Raw genomic sequence first — 16,391 nt, 5'->3', positions numbered from 1 at the left:
CACAAAGAAAATTAGAAAATGCTTTGAGATAAATGGAATTTTAGACATACCATTCCAATCCTTATGAGATGCAGCTACATCAGCCCTTAGACATATGTAACTATAAATGCCTGTATTAAAAATGAAATATTTCAAATCACTAATCTTTCACATTAAGACACTGGAAAAGGTGTTAATGAAACCTACAGCAAGTAGAAGGAAGGAATTAATAAGATTAAAGTAAAAAATCAGTGAAATACAGAATAGAAAAAGTGATGAAATCAATGAAACTGATAGTGCTTTCTTTGGAAAGACCAACAAATTGACAAATCTTTAGCTAGATTGACCAAGAAATGAATACAGGGCCATTACTACTGACCTTACAGAAATTAAAAAGAAGTGTAAGGGAATACTGTGAATGAGGAAGTGGACAAATTCCTAGAAAGATACAAACACCAAAACTGACTAAAGAAGTAGAAAATCTGAATTAGACCCATAGCAAATAAAGAGATTGAATTTGTAATTAAAAAACTACCCACAAAATATGAAAAGAAAAGCCTAGGTTCAGATGGCTTAAGTAGTGAATTTTACCATATGTTCAAAGAATTAACACTAATTCTTCTCAAACTCTCCTAAAAAGTAGACAGGAGGATGCACTTCCATACTCATTTTATGAAGCTAGTATTATTACCCTATATCAAAACAACATGGACATCACAAGCAAAAAACAAAACCAAAAAATCACCAATATACCTTATGAATATAGATGCAAAAATCCTCAGCAAAATACTAGCAAGAAATTCAGCAACACATAAGAAGAATGATATACCATGACTAAATTGGATTTATCCTAACAATGCAAGGTTGGTTCAACACCTGAAAAATCAGTTAATGTAACGCACCACATTAATAGGATGAAAAGCAAAAACTTACGATCTTCTCTAAAGACACAGAAAAGGCATTTGACAAAATTCCACACCCTTTTATGATAAAAACACTAACCAAACTAGGAACAGAAGGAAACTTCAACCTGATAAAGGGCATCTACAAAAAGCCCGAAGCTAATGTTATCACACTTAATGGTTAGACTGAATGCTTTCTCCGTAAGATTGGAACAAGACAGTGATGTCCACTTTCACCACTTCAATTCATCCAGAGCAATTAGGCCAAAAGGAAACGGAGTGGGGGGGGGGATTAAAAGGAATCCAGATTGGAAGGGAGAAGTAAAACTATTTCTATTCTTAGATAACCTCTTATATAGAAAATCATAGGGAATCCACTAAAAAAACGTTTGTAGTAATATATGAATTCAGCAGGGTTGCAGGATACAAGATGAATATACAAAAACCAGTTGTATTTCCATACACTTGGAATGAGTAATCTGATAATGAAATTAAGGAAACAATTTCAGTTACAGTAGCATCAAAAATGAATAATAAGACTTCCCTGGCAGTCCAGTGGTTAAGAGTCCACGCTTCCACTGCACCACTGCAGGGGGCACAGGTTCAATCCCTGGTCTGGGAGGATCCCACATGCTGCGTGGTGTGGCCAAAAAAAAAAATAATAATAATAATAAAGAAATTTAACAAAATAAGTGTACTTATTGTACACTTATACTCTGGGAAGTTCAAAAACACTGGTGAAAAAAAACTTAGAGGTCTAAATAACTGGAAAGACATCCCATGTTCATACATCAAAAGATATAGCATTAACAATACTCCCCTGATATACAGATTTAATGCAGTGTCTTTCAGTATCTCAGTTGCTTTCTTTGTAGAAATTGACAATTTGACCCTAAAATTTGTGTGAAAATGCTAGGGATTCAGAACAACCAAATATTCTTGGAAAACAAAGTTGGAGGAATCACAAAACTTACTACAAAGCAACAGTAATCAAGATAGTGTGTGGTTCTGGTATAAGGATAGGAGTAATTCAGTGGAATAGAATTGTGAATCCAGAAATATATACGAAAAATTGATTTCCTGCAAGGTGCCAAAACAATTTAGCAGGGCAGGGATCATCTTTTCAATGAAGTGTATTGAGACATCTGGATGTCTACATGCTATAGAATGACATTGGATCCCTGGCATCTACAAAAGTGTCAAGGACCTAGGTTTAAAAAGTAAGCTATAAAACTCTTAGGAGAAAATGTAGGGGTAAATCTTTGTGACTTTGGATTCAGCAGTGATTTCTTAGGTACGACACTACAAGCAGAAACAATGAAAAATTAGATAAGTTGGACTTCGTGAAAAATTAAAAAATTTTGTGCTCCCAAGTACACTATCCAAAAAGTGAAAAGACAATCCGCCAAATGGGAAAAAAGTTTGTAAATATTTTATCAGATAAGGGACTTTTATCTAGCTTATATAAAGAACTATTACAATTCAGTAATAAAAAGACAGCCCAATTAAAAATGGTGAACAGTTCTGAATAGACATTTATCCAGAGAAGATACATAAATGGTCAGTAAGCACATGTTAAGATGCTCAATGTCATTATCTACCAGGGAAGCATAAAATTACAATGAGATGCCACTTCACACCCATTAGGATGGCTATATCCAAAAGTCAATTAATAACAAGAGTTGGCAAAGATGTGGAAAATCAAAACCCTCATACATTGCTGACAGGAATGTTAAATGGTCTAGTAACTTTGTAAAACAGCCTTTCAGTTCCTCAAATGGTTAATCATAGAGTTACCATTTGACCCAGCAGTTCCACTTCTAAGTATATACAAGAGAAAAGAAAACACGTCCATACATAAACTTCTATGTGAATTTTCATAGCAGCATTATTCATAGTAGTCAAAAAGGGACGAACAACCAAATATCCGTCAACTGATACATGAATAAACGAATTGTTTTTGTTATTCCTCCATAAAAAGGAACGAAATACCGATAGTACAACATAGATGAACCTTGAAAGAACTATGGTAAGTGACAAAAGCCAGTCACAAAGTATGTATGATTCCATTTATATGAAATGTCCAGAATAGGTGATAGGGATAGAAAGTAGATTAGTGGTTGCCTAAGACTGCCGGGTTAGAGGGTTGGGGGGTGATAAAAAGTATTGGATTTCTTTCTGGGGTGATTAAAATGTTCCAAAGTTGATTGTGGTGATGGTTGCACCAGTCTGTGAATACGTTAAAACAATGAGCAATCACTACACACCTATTAAAATGGCTCAAATCTAAAACACCAAAAGCTGCTGATGATGTGGAGCAAGAGGAACTTTCATTCATTGCTGGTGGGAATGCAAAATGGTACAGCCACTTTGGAAGGCAGTTTGGCAGTTTCTTACAAAAGTAAATATACCTTAGCATATGATTCAGCAGTTTTGATCCTTGGTATTTACCTGAATGAATTGAAAATGTATGTCCGTGCAAAAACCTGCACATGGATGTTTATAGCAACTTTATTCATAATTGCCAAAACTTGGAAACAACCAAGATGTCCTTCAGTAGATGAGCAGGTGAACTGTGGTACAGTGGAATATTATTCAGTGTGAAAAGGAAATGAGCTCTCAAGTCATGAAAAGTCATAGAGGAAACAGATGTGTATTATGAAGTGAAAGAAGCCAATCTGAAAAGACAGTGTACTGTGTGATTCTAACTGTATGACTTTCTGGAAAAGGCGAAACTATCGAGACAGTGAAAAAGCTAAGTGGTTGCCAGGGGTTAGGAGGATAGGAGGAATGACTAAGCAAAGCAGAGAGGATTTTTAGGGCAGTGAAACTTCTCTGCGTAAGAGTGGTGGACACATACTATTACGTTATCCTGATGTAAACTGGACTGCGACTAGTAAGGATGTGTCACTGTCCAGAGAATGTGACAGAGGTACTGCTGTGGTGGGGGATGTCAGCAGTAGAGGAGGTTGTGCGTGGGGAGGCAGGGAGTTTATGGGAACTCTGTACTTTCTGCTCAGTTTTGCTGTGAACCCAACATTGCTCAAAAAATAAGGTTTATTAATTTAAAAAAATGGGACTTATCTCAAAACAATAAGTTGTAGAATGCAAACTGGTGGATGGGACAAGATTGCCTGTGGGTGTATGGTTGCTTTATCTGAGTGATTGGTGCATGAGGCTTATAATAATTTTTGATATCTGGGAAACCAAGTCCCCCCATTTTATTCAAAACTATCATGGGCTTTTAAAATTATTTACTATGGAAAATTTTAAACATACACAAGATTATGCTAAATATTATAAATAATGCTATACTAGTCTAGACAATACAGTATTGGCATGAGAATAGACAAATAGACCATATTTATAGCGTAGAGGTTTCATAATCAGATCCTCATATATGTGGAAATTTGATATATGACATAGATGGAATTACAAAAATGGGAAGACTGGGGCAAGAGTTTAGAACAAGGGGAACATGTGTATAGAAAAAGTGGATTCCTAGCTCACACCTGAATGCCCATGAACCATAATAGCTGATCTATTGGTACTCTGGTATTGCAATTAACGAATGAGGTAGTTGCATGTATTAGCAATCTCAAAAACTGATGGATGTGAGACAATTGCAGAAGAATACTATGCTACGAGAGCCTTAAGGTTTAAAAAACCTGTAACATAAAGGTGTAAAATATGCATGGTAATGATAACTCCAAATTCCTGATAGTTGTTACTCTGAAGAAAGTAGTGTATTTGTAATGTTTTATTTCTTAAGGTTAAAAAGAAATTGAAGCTGATGTAGCAATAATATTAAAAATTATTAAGCCAGGTGATAGGTAATAGGTGTCCATTACAGAATTCTTTATATTTGTTTCTGTGAAATATTTTATAAAGTATTGGTATCACCAAATGAAGTGTCTTGTTTGGATCCTAATTCAAACAAATCTTCAAGAAGACATTTTTGTGGCAATTGGGGAAATTTCACTAAGATTGAGTACTAGAGTATATCAAACAATTATTAGTTAGGTGTGACAGTGGCACTGTGTATATGTAAGAAAATATCTATGTTTTTAGAGATGCATATATAGTGCATTAGATGCTGTAATACAGTTTCTGGGACTTTTATTTTTTTATTTTTTAATACATGGGACTTACTTTTAAAAAAGAATAGTTGAAATAAATGGCAAAATCATTATAATTGGTGATAAGTATGCGGAAGATTGTTGTAATATAATACTCTCAACTTTTGAGTTTGAAAATCTTCATAATTACATATGCAAAAACAAAAAATAATTGTTCTTTAATAATAATTTGTACTATTGGCTACCATGTTTGAAATGCTTTGTTACAAAAATTTTTTTAAGTTCTGTTTGTTTCCTGGTTTAAATATACACATATACATATATTTAACATATATACTATATATCATGTATAATAAATAATGTATATTATGTCTTATCTAAATATTTATAAAGTGAGTCAGGAATAAAATTTGATGCACTCTTCCTCCAGGATCTCTATACTGCTTTTAACTATGAGGAAACATGCCAAAATTAGTATTTAGCTTTATTGTTTATTTGCAGTTTTTCTTTTCATAGTGACAATGTGGTAGTGAACAGCTCTGGGTGATTTCCAAGAAGTCAAAAGTAGCAGGGATAATTAGCATGGGGAGGTGTTAAGTATGTAAACTTGAGCCTTGACAGAATTGTATTAATTTCTCAGAAATTAATAAAGTATTCCAGAAATAATGCTTTTTCTTTTATTTCACATTTTATGAAATAGCACTTAGAATATAGAGTTGATACACACACCCACTTCTTTTGTGGTTTCACGTGTTTATGTCTTTACTCAGTTTCTGGGTCATTCCCAGTCACACAACTATCACGATTTCTTAGATAGCCATCTTGCCTTCAGGATACTTTAGATAGTTACTTTCTGCAACTAATGCTTATAACTGTCTGGCTAGTGTTTCAAAATATTTTAATAGTGTTGACAAAATGATGGGAAACTGACATTGAGAGAGTAAAGATTTCTTAAATGGCTTCACTTAAAATTAGTATGACTAGGTTTTTTCCTGTTATTTGAACAACCAAATTGTTAATTCCTGTGATTGTTTGATAATGATGAATATCTTTACAACTTTTAAAAGTTCTTTGATTGATACTATCTATTTGACTTTTTTCAAGTACTTAGAAGTTTATACAGAAAAGTGTTGCCATTATTCTGGCTTGATGGCCTTGTGACTCTGTTAAAGTTACACAGCTGGTTAGTAGTAGCGTTAGAACTTAAATCAAATTGTTTTCATGGCTGGTCGAGGTAGTATTGTGCTCCGTAAAGGAAATTGATGACTTTGCAAAGATGAACAGTTCTTCTGCATAAATGTTTTTTAAAAAGGAAGTTGAGACAAACAACAGCAGACTGGGAACAGTTTTGTAAGATAAAATAGTATTAATATCCAGTATGTATAAAATATTCTCCCAAATTAGGGGAAAAACAATTCATCGGAAATCCCAGGTAAAAGATATCACCAAAGAGGAAATACTGGTCGCTAATAAATGTATGAAAAGATACTCAACCTCTCTATTAATAGGGAAATATAGGTTTAAAAACTCACCATTTTCTACCCATGATGTTGGCAAGGACTTAAAAAAATGGAAAATAGTGACTGTTGGTAAGGGTGTGAGAAAACAGACACACCCCTATATACTGTTGGTAGGTTCATCTTTTTTGGAAGTCAATTTGGCCAGATATCCTACTTAGGCTTAAATCATGTAGTAGGCACATCAGATCAATTTAATATTTCAGAGGTGGTAAAGGGGTGCCGAGAAATTAATCCCAACTTTAAAAAAGCTTAGACCTAGTTATCTGCCATGTACTCTGGCTTTCTTTCCTCTTTTATTAACTATTTCTTGAATTGTGTTTCAATAACTTGTTTTATCATTAAAACAACTTTCTGAGGTGGGTATTTTTATTCTAATTTTGTAGATGTGGAAACTGAGGCCAGAGAGGTTAAATAAGTTAGCCAGTGGGTGAAAGAGCCTAAATTTAGTTCTAAAACTATATGGCCTTAATCACTCTTTGGTTAGATAGTTAATAATTGATTCATGATACCCAGCATACCTTAAATCTTACCTTTATTTAAAATGATTTCATTTTCTAAGTTAACATTTAAAAATGTAATGCTTAATTTCTTCATTAGAATGTCAGCCTGATAAAGGTGAACTTTTCATTAATGGAAAGTCTTTTACTTTTTTTCCTAGAGGATCTGAAGAGGCAAAATGCAGTTTTACAAGCTGCACAAGATGATTTGGGACATCTTCGGACACAGCTGTGGGAAGCCCAAGCAGAGATGGAAAATATCAAGGCCATTGCCACGGTGTCTGAGAATACCAAGCAAGAAGCTATAGATGAAGTGAAAAGACAGTGGAGAGAAGAAGTTGCTTCACTTCAGGCTGTTATGAAAGGTAAAGATAAAGACAGATCTATTTTATGATTTTGTAAGATAACTGATTCTGATGATTGAGAACATTTTCAGGTCTTAAAATATATCCTGAGTTTCATTTATGTTTCATTTGTGGCTTTATGTATTACCATCTTCAAGATGTACTGTCATATTCAAAATAAAAGGGAAGCCAATGGGTATATCATCTGTATCTTTAACAAATTTAATAATGGAGAATTATTGATGAGAGTGTTACAGAGATACTGCATGAAATGAAAACTATAGTTCATTATAAGGTTTAAAGCAGGGCTTCAAAATGGATTTTCTTATAGGAGAGGCAGGCCACTAATGTTAATGAATGAAGCTGTGTGTGGGCACAGGAAGTGTGCTGAACTGGAAAGACCTCCCATGCAAAGAGTAAAGTTACTATTTACACTTATTAGTTCCAGCTAATTATTGCCCATCCAGGCCAGTGTTGCCATAATTTTACATTTTAAAGAAAAATTTGGATTTTTATGTGAAATCTTCACTCAGTCTATGAGATAGAGTGGCCTGTGGGTTAGAATAGGCTTTATGAGCTACCAGCTGGTGACCCTTGGTCCAAAGGAAGAGTAGTAGTTTAGTCTCTATCAACTTTTAGCACTAGTGCTTATTAATTCCTGCATTTCTGAGAAAATGATAATGAAATAAGCTGCCCCCTGAATCTTTGGGTTCCCAGAATTAGTTTTGTTAATAATATAAATGTGAAATAGTGATGACTCTTTTTCCCGTCTTCGCAGTTATGTGTCACTTTTGCCTTAGTACTCTGTGAGAAGGCAGGTAAGACTAGCACTGTTTTCTGAGTTTGTGGCTGTCACGTAGGGATTACTCTAAGCCTCATGTTACATTCCTGACCATAACAGCTTACCCAAATAAGAGTTCGTTTTTTTCACATGAGAAATCCAGAGGTAGGTAACCTAGGGCTGGGTACAGTGGTTCCTGATGTCATTAGTATCCTAGGCTCCTTCAGCTTTTCTTTTCCTTCACCCTTAGCATGTGGTTTTCAACTTCATTTTGCCTTGTGATTGAAAAAAATGACTGCTCCTCCTCCAGTCCGCCTCAGTAAAGCAAAAACTTTCTAGAAATCTCCAGCATATTTCCCCCTGCACCCCCCCCCACCATACAATTTATAGAGGTTTCTGATTACACATAACTACCAAGGCATCTAGAAACTCTAGTTTTAAAATTGGGCCGTTGACTTCCTAAACAAAATTGGGGTTTTGTTAGTAAGAAAGAAGAGTGGAAATTAATGGACAACCAGCAGTGTTTATCACATGTTTTAAGATTGTATTAAAGATAAAGTCATTTTATAAAGACTTTATAGAATTTGTCTCAAGTTAGAATCTTGGGTTATAGTAAAAACATTCTGAAAATATATCCCTTTTCTCACCCTTTCAGGTATATAGTTGTACTGGGGTGACACGTTATATTTGTCTTAGGAGTCATAGTGTTGTATCTAAGAACATAGGGTTTAGAGTTGGCCTTAGGTTTGAATTCTAGCTCTGTTTCTTTCTGGTTATGAAATATTGGCCAGAGTATTTAACCTCTCCTAAGCTTTCCTCATCTGTAAAATAATATATGGCACAGGTTTATTGTGAAGATTAGAGATGATTTAAAGTCCTTAGCAAAATTTCTACATGTAGTAAGAACTAGAAATGTTAGTTTAGTGCTTTTGTTTTTATTTTTAGTGAATTAAAAGATTTCCAGAAACTAGGCTTAAATTATTTATATAACTACTTTTAAAATTTTAGTGTGCCAGGACATTTTTTCCAGAATGCTTAGAAATATTTGGTGATGTTTTGTAGAAACAGTTCGTGACTATGAGCATCAGTTCCACCTTAGGCTGGAGCAGGAGCGAACACAGTGGGCACAGTATCGAGAATCCGCAGAGAGGGAAATAGCTGATTTAAGGAGAAGGCTGTCTGAAGGTCAAGAGGAGGAAAATTTAGAAAATGAAATGAAAAAGGTATGAAGGAATGTATTCATCTGTAGAAACATTTGAATCCAAATATTTTTGTTGTAATGCTTTAACTAATATTATTATGGTAATAGAAGTTGTACTTTTTTGTTTTCTGTTAGAGAAATTATTTGGACACAGACTTAAATATAGTACTAAATAATTTGATGACCTTCTCCTAGATATATGTGTGGCTAAGTCCCTCATCTTCAAATCTTTGACCCATTGCCTCTACCTCATGAGGCCTATCCTGACCACCCCATTTAACATTGCAACCTGCCCACCTCCCTCCCCCACCTACCACAACTTGCTCTTATCCTGTTCTAATTTTTCTTTTTCCATAACATTTATTTCCTTACAATGTACATAGAGTTCACCTATTTGTTATGTTTATTACTGTTTGCTGCCTTTTCCTCCTCACTAGAATGCAAGCTTCACGAGGGCAGAAGTCTTGTTTGTTGTGTATCCTAAATGCTTAGAGTAGCGTCTCACGCATAGGTGCTTAGTAAATATTTGTTGAATGAGTGTTGTTGCTTGGTGTTTGTGTCTAAACCGAAGCCTGAGAACAGATTTTAGTTTTCCTTCTTTCTCAGTATACCTTGGTTCCTGTGTGACGAATGTACTGCACATTATGCTTGAACATTTTACCGTAAGATGCCTGAACATAGAACAGCTAAATATAAGGTGAAATATTTTATCATTGAGAAAATTTAAAAAGCTTTTTGGCCAGTTTGATTATGTAAGCTTTTAGTTTATTTTTTTATTTTAGTTTTAAAAATTGTTATTGGAGTATAGTTGATTTACAATGTTGTGTTGGTTTTAGGTGTACAGCAAAGTGAATCAGTTATGCATATATACATATATCCACTCTTTTTTTTTTCTTTTTTAAGATTCTTTCCCCACGTAGGCCATTACAGAAACTTTTAATTTATTAATTTATATGCATACATATATTTGAAATCACATATAAAATAATAATTAGAATTTTATTTTTCTTTTCAGTTGAATTAATCATAATCTTGGTTCATACAAGGACTACTTTTATATATTTAGAAGTTTATTTAATTTTTTTTTTATAGTGTAAAAATCATATGAGAACTCAACACCCAAAACAAAAGCTTGAACCTTGAGGAATAGTTATTTACATTGTCTTATTTCAGGAAAAGATTGTAATTCAGCTTCTTCATGAGGATCTGACAATGTCTTCATGAGGATCTGACAATGTCTTCATGATCACTAGTCACTTAGTCATCTACCATAGTTAGCCAAAGTAGGTAGCCTTCAATTCTGTCATGTCTTTTCAGAGTAAATCATAGTTGATGCTATCATTAGACATTTTATTCAGAGCCACAGTACCATTCACATGAGGATAGTTTTTTTTTTTTTTCATTCTTCTTATATATTCATAGTCGTAATTTCTGCAGTCTGCCACTTTTTATCCTTTTTAAAATTTATTTTATTTTTTAAAGTTAACTTTATATTTTAGAACAGTTTTTGATTTACAGAAAAATTGTGAAGATACTACAGATTTCCCATATACTCCACTCCCAGTTTCCCCTATTAACGTCTTAATGTTAGTATGGTACATTTATCACAATTAATAAGTCAGTATTGATTATTGTTAACTAAAGTACTTTCTTTGTATTCAGATTTCAGTAGTTTTTACCCAAGTCCTTTTTTCTGTTCCATAGTCGCATCCAGAATACCACATTACGTTTAGTCATGTCTCTTAGGCGTCTCTTGGCCGTGACAGTGTCTCAGCTTTTCCTTGTTTTTAATGACCTTTCTGGTATTTAAAAAAGTCATCTTTAAAAGTTTTGTTATTATGATATGCATCACTTGGAATTGTGAGGTCATTGTTGCATTAATAAATAACTCAATCTGTATTAAATTCTTTGCCTCTTCTCTCCTTTTTTTCCCTGATGATTTTAATCAGCAGACCTCTATAAGCGTCCCAAATTAGCCTTGGCTGAAGATATTTTAAGCTCACATGTCTTTTCCAAACAGTCCTTAGTTCAAAATAAAATAAATGATGAAATGACTTTGCAAGCACTGGAAAACAAAGTGCGTCCCTCTTTTCTGAGAGAGAGCATTTTTTTTTTTTTAAATCTCCACTCACATTTTGGCGTAGAAAATATTTTCCCTATCATGAACACTTTAGGATAAGCTTGGACTGTTTTAAATTCAGTGAATAAGATTAATTTTCATTTTCACTAGAAGGAAAAAAGCTAACTTTTTGAGTCTGCCTTTGTTTCTGTGTGAATATACGTGTGTGTATATAAAATAAAATTAAGTTTCTTACCAACTTGCTAGTTTATGGATGTTGTTTCCTTTTAATCCATGTTTTTGAGAATGAAGGATGGAAAGCAGCATGGTTTTAAGGGTTATTTTTTGGGTTTGTTTCATGTAGATATCAAAAGTAAAATGATAAATACCCTGTTTAAATAATTAGATGGAAGCCCTTTTATAGAAACATAATTTTCTAATATTTTAGGAAATGTTCTATTTTTTATGTTAAAAAATTAATTAGTCCTTTCAGTATTTGTAAGAGATTATGGTTTCATTAATTTAGTAACCAGAATTATAAAAATTATTTATTATATGCATTTCCTTTTATATATAGATATTTTCCAACTCAGTTACTCAACTAATTAAAAAGTCAAATTTGTGGCTGCTTTCACTTTCTGAGACAGACCGCATTCTGTCTGTGGAATGTGTATCTCTCTAAATAAACCTGCTTTCACTTAAAAAAAAAAAAAGTCAAATTTGTCTTAGTGGATCCATTTTGCTACTTATTCCCAAGTTCTAAATGGAATATTTGGGAAAGTTGTGATTATGACTTGACATTCAAAGTAATGCAGCATTTAAAAGTTAGACGTGGTTCAATTTTGTGAGTGCTAATACAGTGCCTGCTGGACTTATTTATTATACTAATTTTAATAAGTGGAGAGGTTAGAGTTTTTTAGAAAAGCAATAAATCAGTAAGTTGTAGCATTTAATTCTTTTTAACCATAGGCCCAAGAGGATGCTGAAAAACTTCGGTCTGTTGTGATGCCTATGGAGAAGGAAATTGCAGCTTTGAAAGATAAACTGACAGAGGCTGAAGACAAGATTAAAGAGCTGGAGGCCTCAAAGGTTGTGGAACATTGTAATCCATTTGCTTGAAACCAAGGTTTTGCCCTAATGCCATGAGCAAAATTAGAATACTAAGGGGGTAAAAACTGTAATTTAAACTATGCATCTTAAGACTCTTGCTTTCTTGAAAATGCAAGAAAATGTTTGGAGATGATTTTGCCCTTATGGATATTTAAAATAATGACAGTAGTGATGCTTGTGCTGCTTTGTTACAAAGTCAGTGTTTATTTTCTTAGCAAAATGAGACCTGATCTCTCTTGTTTTGTTATGAAGGAAAATAAAGTTTTCAAAGGTGACTTTGTTTTCTGACATCAGCCCCAGAATTGATCTTTTAGAAATGACGTAGCTATAGTGTGGCTGGATTTGTTGGCTATAAAGACACAACAGAAGAAATACAAAGGGATGTCAAACATTTTAATAATTAAAGTAGGAAAGAAAGAAAAAAAATTTTAGAGGTAGTAAACAGAAGCACAACATAGGAATGTAGAAATACATATAGGAGTGTAGAAATGGGCATGTATCAATAATCCTAGTAAGCTGATAATTACCTACTAAAAGAGACTAGATTTTAAAAATCAAAATTTATATTGCTTGTAAGACATATACCTAAAATAAAACTACAAAGTAAGATTGGAAAAAAAAAAGAGAGAGACTTAAAGCAATGCCTTGTAAATTCTAATCAAAAGAAACTTGGTTTAGCAATTGTAATATGAAACAGGTAGGATGAAAGGAAAAAAGAATTAATAGAGATAAAGAGGGACCCCTTCTAATTTATAATTCATCAATAAGATATGACAGTCATGCACTTGACTGCATCTTACATAGCCTTGAAATATGTGAACTAAAAAGTGACAATTGTGAGGGGAAATTGACATTCACAATTATAGGAGGGGATTTAAACTGTCCTTTAGCAAATGATAGTGCAAGCAGAAAAAACATATTAGTAGGGATATAGGGGTTTTGAGCAACTTGATTAATAATTTAGATGTAATGGACATAGAATCCTGTCACTAAGAGAGTGAGAAAGAGACTATATTTTATACAGTAGTAGAGCATAGTAGTTAAGAGCTCAGCACTTATTAGGTGGATGACCTTGGGCAAATTAATTAATCTTACTGTGCTTTGGTTTGCTCAACTGTAAAATGGGGATAATACTACCTCCTTCATAAGGCTGTCATGAGGATTATATAAGTTAACACATAAGGCACTTAGGATAGTGCATGGAATAAATATTGTTATTTTTAGGTACATTATACTTTTCATAATGTCACAAAGGAAATATCGTCAGATTTTGAAGATTTGATGTTATACACATCCAAATCTCTGACCACAGGTTATTAAATTATTTACAATAAAACATAGCTAAGATGAAATGTCTGGAAAATGAAAACAATTTAACTCATATGGAAAAAAGAATTGTAAAATATTTAGAGTGATTTGAATTTTTTACTCAATAATCTAAAAAAAGAACAATAGTACAAACAGTATGAATGGAAGGAAATAATGCAGATAAGAGCAGAAATTAATGAAATAGAAAAGCAAGAGGAAAATTGTGAATATAATGAAAAAAATGGAAAAAGTAGTAAGATAGACAAACCTGATAAGCCTAATTAGGAAAAAAGAAAAAAGACTTAAACCATTAGAAATGAAAGAGGGAAATAACTACAAATCAGTAGAGACTTAAAAATAATAAATACTATGGACAATGTCACAGCAATAAGTTTGAAATGAAGTACGTTTGGTGAAATGAAAAAATTCCTGATAGGAAATAATTAGCCAATATTGTCTCAAGATAAATTAGGAGAGCCGATGTAGTTAGTAACTATTAAAGAAAGTGAATTTATAGTCAGAATCTCCTTTTCTCCTGTCTCCTATCCTCCAAAAGACATTAGACTCAGTTAGTTTTGCAGACAAGTTTTTCCAAACCTCTTGGAAAGAGGTAATCCTTATATTTTACAAGCTGTATTAGAGAACAGAAAAAGAGGGAAAGCTCTCCAACTCATTTTATGAGACAAAACTTCATTACAAACAAACTCACAAAAAGGTATTAAAAGAAAATTGTAGATCTATCTCATTTAGGAATACAGAAACAAAACTTTTCAGCTGGGTAGTTAAAAAAAGGAAAAGAAAAAGCAAAAAAGACATCATGATCAAAAAGGGATATTCCCAGGAATTTAGGATGGTATATCACCAGAAAACCTATTATTTTTATGTACCACATAAAAAGATTATAGGAGAAGAGTAATAAATTCATCTTAGATTCAGAAAGGCATTTGATAAATTTAAACACCCAATAACTTATTAAAGGGCTATTTATCAAACCTTCAGCAAACATCATACTTAATGATGAATGTTTAGCAGCCTTACCATTAATGATGGGAACATATGAGGAGACCCGTGCTCAGTGATTTTGTTCAGATTGTTTATGTGGTCCTAGGTGATAAGATAAGCCGAGATAAAGAAATGAGGCATAATAATTGGAAAGAAAGCAGTGAAACTGATTTTCTGTATAGGAAAGCAAGAGAATATTCAGACATACAATTAGACCTAATAAGAGTTCAGGAAAGTTGTTTCCAGCAAGATCAACATGCAAAAATAGTAGTGTTTGTGTACTCCAGTAATATCCAACTTACAAATGCAATGGGGAAAAATTCCTGTTCACAATAGCAAACAAACAAACAAAACCTATGTTAGTTACCTGAGAATATATCTAAATAAAAATGAGTAAGATCTTTATGGAACACATTATAAATGAAAATTTGAATACATGTGTGCTCCTGAGTGAGAAAATACTGTATTGTAAAGCAGGCAGTATATCCCCAAATTAATCTGTAAATTCAAAATTCCCCTCAAAATCCAGCAGGGTTTAATAAGGAACTCGATAAGTAGATCCTAGAATTCATATGGACAAGCGAAGGATCAGAAATACACCCAGCAAAAATTTTTTTAAATTAATTAATTAAATTTATTTATTCTTGGCTGTGTTGGGTCTTCATTGCTGCGCGCGGGCTTTCTCTAGTTGAGGCGAGCGGGGGCTACTCTTCGTTGTGGTGTGCGGGCTTCTCATTGCGGTGGCTTCTCTTGTTGTGAAGCACGGGCTCTAGGAGCGTGGGCTTCAGTAGTTGTGGCGCGCGGGCTCAGTAGTTGTGGCTCGTGGGCTCTAGAGCGCAGGCTCAGTAGTTGTGGCGCACGGGCTTAGTTGCTCTGTGGCATGTGGGATCTTCCCGGACCAGGGCTCAAACCCATGTCCCCTGCATTGGCAGGCAGATTCTTAACCGTTGTGCCACCAGGGAAGCCCCGACACCCAGCAAAATTTTGAAGAAGGCAAGGTATGGAGACTTGCCCTACCTACCAGTATTAAGACTTACAGTAGCTTTACTATTACTGTAGCTACTGTAATTAAGATAGTTTGTTGCTGGTTTAAAGATAAACAAATGGACCAGTGGAACAGAATAGAGAGCCCAGAAATATATCCATGTATATATGGAAATTTGATATTTGACAGGTGGCATTACAAGTCAGTGGAAAAAGTATGGATTATTTAAAAATAGGCTTTTCAAATAGTTATAAATATGGATTAAAGTGAGGTTAGCTTTCTACCTCACACTTTTCAAAAATTAATTTCAGTGAATTAAAATCTTAAGAGTAAACGTAAATCTTTAAAACTTTTAGATGTTTAAAAAGGAGAATATGTTATGTGAGATATAAAAACATTTCTTAAATAAGGTAAAAATACTATGAAAGAAGAGATTGACAAATTTGCCTACATTAGAATATAAAACTTCCTTATTAAAAGATATCACAAAAAGTTGAAAAGAGAATTATAGACTGTTAAAAGTTACCTATACCTGACAAAAAATTAGTGTCCAAAATTAATAAAAATTGCCATGTCCATAAGTGACAAATGGCCCAACAGAGAAACAAGTAAAGAATATGAACA

General features: G+C 33.5%; 1 protein-coding gene across 2 annotated transcripts in view; it reads left to right on the top strand.

Moving 5' to 3' along the window:
• The window catches only part of RABEP1 (rabaptin, RAB GTPase binding effector protein 1), a 103,485-nt gene that overhangs the window by 49,006 nt on the left and 38,088 nt on the right, over window positions 1-16,391 (top strand). For both annotated transcript variants that reach the window (XM_082370606.1, XM_082370605.1), the window contains 3 exons: window positions 7,139-7,342; window positions 9,165-9,325; window positions 12,332-12,451. In XM_082370606.1, coding sequence (XP_082226732.1) covers window positions 7,139-7,342; window positions 9,165-9,325; window positions 12,332-12,451 — 485 coding nt within the window. The remainder of the gene's footprint in view (window positions 1-7,138; window positions 7,343-9,164; window positions 9,326-12,331; window positions 12,452-16,391) is intronic.

This window comes from Balaenoptera borealis (assembly GCF_965194805.1).
Source record: "Balaenoptera borealis genome assembly, chromosome: 20".
NCBI classification, from domain to species: Eukaryota; Metazoa; Chordata; class Mammalia; order Artiodactyla; family Balaenopteridae; genus Balaenoptera; species Balaenoptera borealis.
Note: the sequence above shows the minus strand (reverse complement) of the source record. Positions and strands in the feature narration are given on the sequence as shown.